Source organism: Hippocampus guttulatus, chromosome 20 (assembly GCF_054856545.1).
Source record: "Hippocampus guttulatus isolate MCC_2025c chromosome 20, RoL_Hgut_1.0, whole genome shotgun sequence".
In the NCBI taxonomy this organism is placed as follows: Eukaryota; Metazoa; Chordata; class Actinopteri; order Syngnathiformes; family Syngnathidae; genus Hippocampus; species Hippocampus guttulatus.
Window position 1 is genome coordinate 3659291 of NC_141280.1, and position 12796 is coordinate 3672086.

The 12796-nt window shown below is 45.3% G+C and overlaps 2 protein-coding genes across 5 annotated transcripts; both read right to left on the reverse strand.

The window, feature by feature from the left end:
* Positions 1–430: 430 nt before the first annotated feature.
* On the reverse strand, positions 431–4622 carry akirin2 (akirin 2). Of its 2 annotated transcripts, none has more exons than XM_086100432.1 (5): positions 3111–4622; positions 1707–1838; positions 1192–1341; positions 1015–1086; positions 431–915 (listed from the first exon to the last, which is right to left on the reverse strand). In XM_086100432.1, the coding sequence occupies exons 1-5, from the start codon at positions 3205–3207 to the stop codon at positions 905–907; spliced, it is 462 nt and encodes a 153-aa protein (XP_085956558.1). In that variant the 5' UTR covers positions 3208–4622; the 3' UTR covers positions 431–904. The 2 variants fall into 2 exon arrangements, with proteins under 2 accessions (XP_085956558.1, XP_085956557.1); XM_086100431.1 differs by lacking the exon at positions 3111–4622 and adding an exon at positions 2061–2562.
* LOC147187568 (cannabinoid receptor type 1A) lies at positions 3242–8258 on the reverse strand. 3 transcript variants are annotated; one of them, XM_086100428.1, is made up of 2 exons: positions 7806–8258; positions 3242–6838 (listed from the first exon to the last, which is right to left on the reverse strand). In XM_086100428.1, the coding sequence occupies exon 2, from the start codon at positions 6796–6798 to the stop codon at positions 5395–5397; it is 1404 nt and encodes a 467-aa protein (XP_085956554.1). In that variant the 5' UTR covers positions 6799–6838; positions 7806–8258; the 3' UTR covers positions 3242–5394. The 3 variants fall into 3 exon arrangements, with proteins under 3 accessions (XP_085956554.1, XP_085956555.1, XP_085956553.1); XM_086100429.1 differs by having other exon boundaries at positions 3242–6802; positions 7801–8258; XM_086100427.1 differs by having other exon boundaries at positions 7801–8258.
* Positions 8259–12796: the final 4538 nt, after the last annotated feature.

A 12796-nucleotide genomic window follows, 5' to 3' on the forward strand; every position in this document is an offset into this window, starting at 1 on the left:
CAGAGTCCCTGTTTGTGTGACGTCATCAAGCGCAAGCGCCTAGCTTGATAATCACAATTGGCAGAAGTCAAAACCCTTTTTTGCATTTATATTTATAAGAATTGGGTGTACATTCACGTATTTTAATCTGGTGCTGGAGACAAGCAATCTTCAAAAAAATTAAACAGTGATCCCGTTCTCATGTTTAATTTCAATTGAAGTGCGCAAATCTATTTTGACTTACCTTCACAGTATCCCAAGAAAATATCTAGGTGCTTGTAAAAAATGTTTTCTGCGGTTTTCATTTTTCAAAAAATGTGCAGGACTGGGGCAAAGTAGTGTCTTACCAATAACTGCTGTTGTCATAACTGCCTTTGCGCTAGACAATATTGTCACATCAAATGCATTATTCATCTGCAAGATATACATTAAAACCAGGTCATCAAATATGTCAGTCGAAACAGTTTATTAGTTTTCCTGATCGTAAGCCTCCCTTTACAACAGGAAAAATGTTTCGGTGTAATGGAAAGGGGAAGAGAAAAATAAGGTAAAAATACAGAATATACCGATCTAGATGCAATAAATGCCTGTGTATATGGTGGAAAACAAAAAATAATTTCTGGAAATGGATAGCAGAATTCAATTAAAACAGCCAGAGAGTGTCATGGTGTTAGTCGTCCTTGAGTATGTGAAAGCATCCAGAGAAGAAAGCCAAGGAAACGTTGCGAGGCCACTGCTGGATATCAGAGAAGGTCCTCGGACGATTCAATAGCAGGGAGTCCTCCTAAACTCCAGCAGCAACAACAAAAGGATGAAAACCGCAGACTAGTCCATCTGGTCCACTGGGAAGAAATATGGCACAGCTGGGAGAAAGTCCAAGTCGACCACTGAGGTTCCAGTAGATTGTATTATTCTTCATGTTGACTCAAGAAACATCTGGAGAGGGGGGACGACATGAATGCAATTTCATAGAGAAACGTTTGGGGGAGGACCCCCCTCCCCCCCACACACACACACAAAAATAACCAAACTCACAGCTAGCAGGCTGTTCTCCAAACCTCCGCATGAGCTGATCATGCGTGAACTTGACAAAGGCATCGTACTGCTCTGTTGAATGTGGGAAAATTTTAAATAATTGTGTTAGCATGACTCTCATCATCGGGAAACAAACTAAAACACCTTTTTTTTGGTTTGTTTATTTATTCATCATACCTGCTAATTTCGTGGTCAGAATCTCATCATACTCTTCCCGGACTTTATCCTCGCGCTCCCTTAGTAGTCTTTCACAGATCATCCCGACCTGTCGGAGGGAAAATAAGGGCTGTTCCTTCCTGGTGGGGGAGGAGGCGCCTGAGCAGGAACCTGTCCAGGGAAGAAATCTCAAGAGTTACCGGTAATACAAAAATAATGGATCCTAATTGTATGGCTGCTGACTCCTACATTATGAACAAATAGATTCTGTTGTCCATTTTCTTATCGGCAGGATCTTTTATACATAGAAATTAAAGCCTACTGGCTGATGCAGGGGTTGTTTATTTTTCCCCTCAAAGTGCAGCCTTTCAATTTGAAAATTGCATTCTACTACATTGTGATGTTAATTGGAATTTGGATGATTGCTGTGACCTATATCAGCGTTGTTCTGTGGCAGTTGCTTGAAAAATCGGAATTGGGGCACTTGGATGCAATGTAAATCCAGCCTCAGTGTAGTGATCAAACTAAAATGTTACCTGATAGGGACGATCCACTGGGGATATTGTGAAGATCCAGAGCAGCGGAGCCGTCTACTTGCTGGAAATAAGTGTCCAGGTTTCGTCGTTTGAGCCGCTTATACTCCTGTTTGATGTTGTGCAGGATTTGCTCTGTGACAGAAACGGAAATACGAATCACTTTACAGTCAACACGTAAAAAACAACAACAACAACAAAATCCAGCATTGTCAATGAGACTGAAAATGTTGGTCAGTCATTCCAGCATACCACAGCAACAAGTTAATTCTAGCCTACGCCTCGCCGGTCCCAGTTTTCAATAGTAAACGTCCCACAACTTCAAATAAAACGCCGAGAAATGTATGAATCGTCGACCTGTGGTGAGTCTGGACGACAATTGTCCGAACGGCGAAGGCTCCAGCCGGAGGTATTTCTGCGGCGACGAGACGGGAGAACGAATTGTGGAACACCTCCTTCTCTTGGGGGAAGCCTGGTTCATTAGCGGGTCAAAATCCAGAGTCCTCTTCAGTGTAGCTCCACAAGCCATCGCGCTGGCTCCAAAATCTCAACTGGACAACTCGAAGCTCGAGTATTTCCGTTATGTGGCGAGACGTTGCTGCTAGCTCTCGTTACCCGGCTACTGGGTGTAGTAGCAATTCCGCGGTGTGTCAAAATGCCACTTTCTCGACTCACGCGACTTTCCGTTAACCGATGGCACTGAATTTCGGTCAACAAACGTGTTTTGAACCAAAGCGGACACAACGATACGTCTGCGCGACGACGTATCGTCAGATGAAAGTAGATTTTTCTACGCTGTACGGGGTGAACACAACGGTTCAACGGCCGGCTGGCTTTGGTCCGTTCGTATTCACTGTTGTGCGCATGCGCAAGAAAGTAACTACCGGTAGTTGTAGTTTTTAATCACCCATGATGTTTCGCTAATTTGAATACTACATTTCCCAGCAATCCCGTTGAACCGCGCCCCCAAAATCCTGTAATTTGACCCACCGGGGCAAAGTTACTGAACGATTTCGACATGTTCAATACTTATGAAACAAAAATAAATGCTAGATGACAACACTGGCCAAAAGTAATTAGTGCTACAAAAACTGCTTAGAGCAACGTGCGGAGAGTTTTTTTTTGATTTGTTTTTAGGAAGGTTGAGTTAAAAATACAAAAAATATCCACTGGGCGGCGCTAATACATTGTCTATTGTGTGATTGGATTGAGCTAAATGGTGGGAGATGATTTTCGATCCATCTCTCCCTCATCCATTTTTTATTCCCTTATATAAAGACGGGTGGTAAACTCGAGCTCAGCCGCACCCTGAACTGGTCATTAGAAGGTCATATTTACAGACAAATAACCGTTCATACTTCCATTTATACTTCAAGACAATGAAAGCCATACTTGGAGAGGACTCACCACATGCACAAGGGAGAACTTGAGAAGTCGACACAGGAGGGCAGGAGCCTAGATTCAAACCCGAGACCCGAGCCAAATGTGCAGCACTGATGTTCATCACCTGAAATTATCAAATAGTTTCAAGACAAACGTGACAATCAGCTGTGACTTTATTGAAACAGTAATATTAAAAACACTTGAGCAATTGTGACTTCTTTTTTTTTTTTGAGGATTCCTCATGTTCCCACTTCTGTAAAGAAAGTCACTTGACTGTTGACATTTTTTACTATTCAAGAATACAAGAGGCAGCAGAAGCATTTACTGGCACAAGAGCTGTTATGGATAGCGTCACACCAATAGAAAAACCTAAGAACAATTGTGCTGTCAAATTCCTAGATTAAAAAGCACTACATTGTTTATTTGTGGGGGAAACAGGGGGGATCACTTTTTCTGAGATTCTTTTGTAAGTGTGAACACTCCCCTTATCTCTTTCGTATTTGTACACCTAAAATGAACAGCAGACGATATTTCCATTACACTAAGACTACTTCACAAAAGGCCAGTGCATGGGTGGCATTTATGCAGCAAAACAAAAATGAACCTACAATCTGCTGCAACAGTAGCACTGGATACAACTCACTGTAATGATTCATTAAAGGCTTTGGGTTGGAACTATATCACCAAGTCACTAGGTATCACATACATACAATCTAGTCAAAGTAGACACAGGATGAATGCAACTCACACGGTTGTGACCAGCACACTGTGTTCGAGCTCATTTTTGATGTTTGAAATCTTTATCCTCAAGCTGGACTGAAAAGCCGAGCATTAGGATTTGAACTAGGGATGGGCATTATCTAAGACTCTAATTTGATTGATCGGTGATTATCAATCAAGGTGGCAATCGGGCAGCAACCCGCAGAGGCGCTGTCGATTCAGTCTCAAGTAGTTTGCGGTAGAAGAAGAATAGGTTACCTCTAGGAAGTTGAACTACAATACATTCACGCAATTATTCCTTCTTAATGAGACTGGCATGGAAATAGGAGTTCAGAACATTCAAAGATTCTCGGATGCAATCAAAAAAAAAATATAAAACACAATTCAATTAGGCCTCTTGTAAAAATGCCCATCCCCAATTGCAACACAATTTTTGCATTTTAACACTGTACACTTGATGATTGTGGTACTCTACAGTCTTTAACGGCTAGCAAGTAAACACATGGGCACAATTATACAACAGTGATCACCACCATTTGTTTAAAAAAACAAAACAAAAAAAACGTTTTTACAACATGTCAAAAAACAAACAAACAAACGAAAAACTGCATTTATGTTGTGTTTCTCGGTTCACAAGCGCTGTTGTTTTTCTGCATTGACTCACGACGACTCACCGCTCGTTTACATTTCACACGCTCCTTGCATGGTCGCCACTCACTGAGTGTTGTCAGAAGTACAAAAAGTGACCTGTTCTAATTATAAGAGAAAATGTCTGGTCACGAAATTCTGTGAGAAAGTCAAGACGAGAGAGAGAGAGAGAGAGAGAGAGAGAGAGAGAGAGAGAGAGAGAGAGAGAGAGAGAGAGAGAGAGAGAGAGGAGATGGAAAGAGAGAGAAGGTTTCTTGTTATTCATGGTGCAAATGGCACACAGTAAGACGTGTGGAATTGAAAATGTCAGTAGCCCCTTGTTCCCAACGTGACGATACATTGTTTTTGAAAACCTGAAGTCACGGTACAAAAATATAAAATGCATTCACTAATTGGACTATCATGAAAGTCAACTGAAGAATTCCTTCCAGTCAGTTAATGCGACCTTGTAAATACCATTTGGCACTTGGGCACACGTTGTGCTCACACACTAGCAATGGAGCAGGTAGATGTGAATTTTTTTTGGAGGGTGGGGGGACGGGGAAGGGGGGGGGGCAGAATCATTTAGTTGATAAGGAGGTGAATGGAGCAGGAAACTTGGTATGAACATACTCTGTAAATCAGTGCTTCCCAACCTTTTTTGAGCCAAGGTAAATTTTGGCGGCCATCTTGGAGAAAGGCCAGAACTACTCTCCCATTTGAAGTTAGTAGTAGTAAAGCAAACAGGTGGCTCACAGTTTTTATTTTTAAAGGCAACCCTGCCAAATTTCATGCTCGTGTCATAAAACGAAGGATTGTTTGGCTTATCTGCTCCACGACAACGTAAGCTGACTTAAATTGCCTTTTTTTTTTCTCCTCCTCCCCACACCAAATCTGCTTCATTACGTTGAATGACAAGAAACGTGACGTGTACCGACTTTCCTCCAGACCGGACAGCCAATTACACAGCTTCTGCCGAAGTCTCCGTGGACACCGACATTGTTACTTTGGCTATTTTCACAGTGGTCTTCACGCAGCTCTCGGCGGCCCTGTTGGCCGAGATGTTGGCGTTGCGGTTCTGGCAGTCCGACTCGAGGCTGTTGTCCAGCTGCTGGCCGCCGCCGCGGCAGGCGTGGCACGAGCTGAGGAAGGCGTGCCTCAGGTCCTTGCTCCTCAGCGCGTAGATGATGGGGTTGACGGTGGAGTTGAGGAGGCAGAGCATGCTGCAGAACGCAAACACAGTCTTGATGTCGTCGTCCATCCTCCAGAAGAGGTCGTAGACCATGATGGCCAGCACGGGACCCCAGCAGATGACCAGCACCGCCAGGATGAGCACCAGAGTCTTGGCCAGGCGGATGTCCATGCGGGCTTGCTCGGGGCGCGTGGTCTGAACCTTGGTGCCGTCCGCCGAGTACACCACCAGGCTCTTCTGGGAGGTGCGGCTCAGCATGCGCACGGCGTGGTGGTGCGCTTTCCAAAGGATGTAGATGTAGGCGTAGATGATGAAAAGAACCAGCACGCTGGTCACCCCGATCCAGAAGAGCAAGTAGTTCTCGTCGATGAGGGGGAATATGTCGGAGCACACGGACTTGAGGCGCTTACAGTTCCAGCCCAGCAGAGGTAGCACGGCAATGACGATGGAGATGGTCCACATCATGCAAAAGGCGATGACCGCTTTGGTCCGGGTCACGATGCGCCTGTAGGCCAACGGGCGGTGGATGGAGATGTAGCGGTCGATGGCGGTGAGGAAGAGGCTGCCGACGGAGGCGGTGAACGACGCCGTCACCCCGCCCAGCTTGAAGAGGAACACGTTGGGGCTGTCCTTGCGGTGGAACACGTGAAAGTCCAAGAAGCTGTAGACGAAGATGACGCTGCCCAGCAGGTCGGCCACGGCCAGGCTGCCGATGAAGTGGTAGGAGGGCCTGCAGCGGAGGGTGCGCGACTGCAGGATCACGCAGAGCACCACCAGGTTCTCCAGGACGGTGAAGGTCCCCAGCGTGAGCGACATGACCGCCACGGCCAGCTGCTGACTGGGCGTCAGAATCATGAAGCACTCCATGTCCATGAAGTTCTCCCCGCATTGTATGTTACTGCCCTCGTCCGGGAAGGCGCTGCGGTTGGACAGGAGCTCTGTGGCATTGGTGGGGTAGAATCCCCTCAGGATCAGCTCCTCGTCAGGGGGGATCTTGTCGGGGAAGGCGTTACTGCGGAAGGAGGACAAGGGCTTCTGCAGGGAGAAGACGCCCTTGAAGTCCACTTGGCTGACGGGCTCGTCGTAGTTGGCGTCATTCGAGCCCAGGTACTGTAAACCAGAGGTGATAGTCCGGAAGGTGGTGTCGGCCACAGCGTCCAGCACGGACTGCATGTTGCTGTGAGAGAGGAGAGGACTGCAAGCTTACACCAACCTGCAAACGGACGACGTGTGTCACAGACATGGTTGCCGGAAAGCACTTTCATCATGCACCAGGTACGCCTGCACAATCCCATTTTGTTTTTCATTGTAATTGTCATCATTAGGGTGGAGCCTGTCCCAAATGACGAGCATACCGTACCAAGTTTATAGGACCTTGGTGGGGTGCAACAGGTGGCCCGCGGGCCACATGCGGCCCGTGACCACACTCTGACTGGCCCCTTGATTAAATCCAACTATCCCTTCACAAAATTTTGCCCTACGCCCGGCAAGGCTTGTGTGGTCTGACGTGGGCCGCACAGTGGCACCGATGAGGTGCATTCTGCAATGGGAGAGGGGGGGGAGGGGGCTGCAGCAGTGCATCTGAAACCCAATAAACATGAATATAGCACTACCAGTGCAATTTAAATGAGTCCATAGTTACTGCTTGTTAAAAAAAGAACTCAATTTGATTCATGATCATTTTTGAGGGATTAAAAATGTGCAAAAAACAGGATTTTTTTTTTTTTTTTTTGCACAGGTACGGTATACAGTGTTTTTGCCAGTAGGTGTATTTATTGTCGTGGGGCTGCAGCATTACTTTGGAGTCGCAACACATTTAAATGCATTCACCGAGTTCACACTTTTTGCAAGTTTTTTTTTTTTTTTTTAATCTTATTTGACAAATGATGAGCATCTTTTTCCCCATGGTTCTACATTTCATACAAGACATAATGAATAAACATTTCAGTCAGACGTAAAACCTGATGAAAATGTCATGCATTCTCCATGCCGGTGCAATATAAAATAACAGAATGCACAATGGCACTTCATGATTCCATCTGCATAGTTATTTCAGAAACGATGCTCATGTACTTCAATGCAGAAAAGACCACCAATTGCATTAGAATGCCCGAAGCAAGTGTAAATGAGATGAGGAAAAAGCCCCCAAAAAGATGACAATTGATTGTGCTTTACCTTACATAATTCCTTCCAGCGCGCAGATCCGCCCTTTATCTTTTGCGCGTTAATCCAAGCCAGAAGCGCAACATCCAGCCTCCTCTATGCTTTCAGAAACAAAAGAGACAAAACAAAAAAACGGTGTGATTTAATACAAATGAAGCTTGGTTGCCATTTTTTTCACCCAAATTCTCCAGACAAATTGCTAGTTTTTGTGCGCGCGCGGAAGTGTTTCTCCTGTCGGGAGGATGCGAGCGCGGCTCCTCCAGACGCTCTGTGCTCTCCACACTCCTCACACTTTTTATAAGGCGTCGCTCCCTCTAAACCACGTCACGTGCCTGCATCCACTTTTCCAGCTGGCCGCCGGCCCCGCGGTGTGCACGGTCAGTCGGAGCGCACGCAAAGAAATCTCATTTCAATTCCCAGTGCTCCTTTCCTTCAATGCCGACCACCGAGCTCAGACAAAGAAGCATCAAATACAACAAACAACAAAATAAGATTAAGATGCCTCTGCGACTGTGACAGCAATTTGGGGTGGGGGCGGGGGGGGGGTGTTTGGGAGAAAAGATGACAAAAGCACTCTGCTTTCAAGCTTTGAATACAATTGAAACCAAACAAATTGAAATTGCCATTCAAAGACACACAACATAGATTAGAGGATAATCTAGACACCAACAATTTTTGAAAACAAAGAAGAATCCATTTGTTGTTTCACAAGGAAGTCTACATTTTTTTTTGCAGCATGGACCATTTTTTTCCCACATAGACATCGACTGTTTTAGAAAAAAAAATGCCAGTCGTCATGATGTTAGATAAGTGAAAGAGGCTTTTCCCACACTGACTAAATCGAAATTCTCATGCGAGGCAAAAAAGGGCCACGGCATCGTTCAGTGTTGAAATCGTGACTCTTTCTGACTCACACGCTTTCTTTCAACCCCACGTCTGATGTGCAAGTTCAGCACGCTGCATTAACATTCTCATCCGTTTGACGGACAGCCACCGTCCCGGTGAGAACAATTTCCTCGCCACCCGAGTTACCGGTGATGTTTGTTGTCAGTCACACGCGGCGGAGCACATTGACAAGCGTCACGTTCCAATTCATGCGTCGGAGGTTGCCGGCTGCTCATCCACGTGATATCTGGAATGACCTGCTCCAAGGTTGAACTGTAAACAGCAACAACATCAAAACATTGGTTAACTTTTTTTTTTTTTTTGGTCCTTGTACGATTGTGGAGAATGTTAGAAAATGTGATGTGTGAGATGCCGCACTTTTTTTTGGGGTTAAAAAAAATTAACAGCAAGTAGACAATGTACAATCCATGCAAACATTAAGAGATGACAGCTTGCTGGCGAGGGTGAACATGTGTGGCGGATGTTGCTACTTTATGAGCACGTGGTGGATCTTAACCGAGCAACACGATTCACTTCGCAGGACGATTGCGTGCTGTTTCACAAATACGTTGTTGAAAGTCTGTGCAGTTTGCAGACCAATAGATCTCACGACAGAGCGGACAGGTTAAGATTGGCAATGAGCCACCTACACACACACACACAAACTGATGAAAAACAAGTATGAATATTTATTCTGCATCAGTCCACCGTTTCAGCTTCAGTGAAGGAAGACAAAATGCAGCTTCGCTAACGTCATCAAACACATCGAGAGGTTTCTTGAGACGCCTTTGGTGTGAATTTTCTATTGCTTCTGTGTCTGAACTTTTTTGATACTTGTCGGATGTTTGACAGAGATTGAAAAATAAATGCAAATTGCAGTGGCCCGGAGGCATTTGCATCTGCTTGGATATGCAACAAAGCCGCCTCCTGTCTGCATAAAAAGTTACGCTTAATAGAGTACCATTTGCATCCATTTGGCCGCACGGTGCAGTTTGCGTGCCCCCCCCCCCTCACCCCCACACCCCAACCAACCCCAGCCCCCCCGCCGAACGTTGTGACAGTTTCCACTGATTCGTTTGGCATGCTAACCTGTTAGTGAGCAATGAGCGGTGGCTCAGGCAAAAGCTTCGGGCCATCTGGCTTTCAGCTGTGCTACATAACATTTTGTCCTCCACTGACTCACTCTGGATGCATCTATCAGTGAGGGAGAGAGAGGGAAAAGCACAAACAATACAGTCAACTTGGAATATATAAAACTTGCCTGGAAATAAGGAATGTGTTCCAGCAGAGGAAGGTGAGGGCACTTACGCATGGAATGGAATCCCTGAGGTGCAACAGGTTGATGCGTGACGTGTTAAGTGCTTCCTTCCGTGCCTCTGGTCTCACATTAACGTGGCGCTGAATGAGGCCTGCAGGTCGTGAGGTTTTGCATCTTTCCTTTGTTTTATTTTTTTTAAGCCTCTTTGTAGTCACAGAGCACACCGTGACTCCTTGGGAGAAATAGGATCAGCACATACTGTTTTCGATCGCATTAATCTTTTACCCCTATTGGTATTTAGCTGATCTGAAGATTAGCATGTTTGGTTTTTTTTTTTCTAAGTAGGCTAAAGTGACGATTAAGGTCTTCACGTGTCAAATGTGCCGGAAAATAGGTCACATGCACTTCATGAAAAAGCCAATTTCCCGCAGCCCTTTCTCCTAATTGTGTGCTCGCCGCTGATGAGAACGACACTGGCGTACGTGAGTTTCGGAGAAGCACGCGACTGAAATGCGTCAAGCGTGCGTGTTCGTCCGCATCCACCGGTTCATACTGCGATTGATGAACTTCTATTAGCGTCCGCGGCGGAGGGATTTAATTCCAACCAGCCAATAAAGGCCTTCTGTGCACGGGTAGCTTCAATTGTTTATCGCAAGGTGACAGACGCTTCCACTTGCATTTGTTGAAAAAAAGCATGAGCATCATTTGATTATGTATGATTGCCATTCGTGCGCGCACGCGTCGCGGCTTCCGGAGAGTGTATCAGCTTTGTGTTCGATTAAACCGATGCGCATTTCGCGATGAGGAAGTCAGTTTGGGAGTAAATGGAGAGAAGATCATCATCGTTTCAGTATTCAGACATTTTTTGGGGGGTGAACAGCTGACGATTTGCAATACTGAAAGTCATTGAAACATCTTGAGTTTGGATGAGGTCTGGCATCGTGGGTGTTTGAAATCACCTGGGAGTGGGGAGGTCAGATGGGGGGGGGGGGGGGGGGGGGGGTTGGGTGTTAGAAGGCAACCCTCCTGCCAGGAGCGGGTCAGATGGCAAGGATGTCAGGGTATCGCGCATCCTATGTGAGGTGCGAGACCAGAATGGCCGACCTTGCGGCGAGGTCCCGGAAGTGCAAAAGGACGGACGGACGCTTCCATCTGGGCTGGAATTCATTTAGTCACATCTCTCACAATAGCGGCAAGGGAGACACAATGTTATTGTCCACCGTTATAAGATGCTATAAAATTGTATCGTCAGCTGCCTTCTTATTTGAAAAACAAGCCCTCGGGTCAGCGACATCGCAGGGAAACTACTTTTGTCCGACTGTGTGTCCGATGTGCTTTTTTTGTGCCTTTTCTTGCACTTAATCGGCAGACGACAAGGTTGAAACACAAATGCTTCCTGATTTATTACTTTGAACTGCATAGTTGCTGCGCCAATGTACATCGCCACAATTGCTTTTTTCCCCCTGAATATGTCTGCTTGGTCTTCTGTTGGGGCGCAATCATTGGGACAAGCGCATGTATAAAATAATAAGCATTGGCCAGCCGCGCCCACGCGACAAGGGTTTGTCGGAATATGGGGACGCGTGGGAGAACTAAAATCCTAAAATCTCATTTTAACAACGGCAATTTGTCTTTAGTATAACGAATGGGGTTTTTTTTCCCCCTCTTTGATTTTCTCAAGCCGCCTCTAGAACAAAACTATTATAAGGACAAACTACGACCTGACAGATTACCTCAAAAACACCGCAAAATATTTTCTAGGTATGAAATTATTCATGTTCATTTCATTTCCATTATTTATTTTAGTCATTGATATATATATAAATAAAAGAAGAAAAGTTGACGTGCGCGTATGAGTGATACATCTTACGCAGTTGAATTTTTAATGGGACATACTCTGCAGGGCCTGTCCACTCAAGGGTGAAATCAAACAACAACAACAAAAATATCTGCCTATTGCTAAAAATCAGTCGGTGAGCAAGACATTCTGTGCTGTTATGTAAAAATGGGGCTCATTTACATAATAACCACCCCCACACTGAGTCTCTCCACTCATGATTGGGCAGCTACGCTCATTGTTAAGAAACGTACAACAGAAGGGCTACAAGGGATGCACTTACAGGTAAGCATCCTAAAAAAAAAAAGGAGTTTGACGGTTCAGTGATGAAATGCTGAAAGCATATCATCAAAAGTTTATGGGCGCTCGCTTTATGGGGTCGTGGGGAAATAGCAAATTAGCCAGCGGTGGCTTTGCGCAAGCGCCGTTAATTTGCAGTCGAGATGCGGAGGGGTGAACACCTGTTCTGAAGGGAGTCTCGGAGTCTTATAAACATCACAAAACGTTTCTAGGTTATAGTGTGCATTGCTTTAAAGGAGGAAAAAAAAAGTCGCTTGAAGGGTTTTGAAAAGTTGTGAAATGTAGCAGCATTTTTTTTTTTTTTTTTTGCACGTGACTGTGACTGCTGCAGTGGCTCGTTGCCCTCTACGAAATGTATAGCACCATGGGGAAAAGATTTGCTTAGCTATGCATGGATGTCCTATCTTATAATAATAATAATAATACATTTTATTTATAAGCGCCTTTCAAGACACCCAAGGACACTTTACAATAACAAAAAACACAAAACAATACGGGTTGAGCAGCGGCAGCCAAAACGCGCCAGCGTTCACTCAACCCGAAGGTCAGAAAGAAACCACAGGGGAGGGAGAGAGGGAGAAAAAAACCCACGCTCGAACTACCCTCATTTTGAGGATAATTTGAGTGAGGCAAAAAAAAAAAAACCTCCTGCACAAGCATATGACAGTTACAACAGGTCACAAGACATAAACAATGAAGACGGTGAATCAAGGGAATGTATGAGGGAG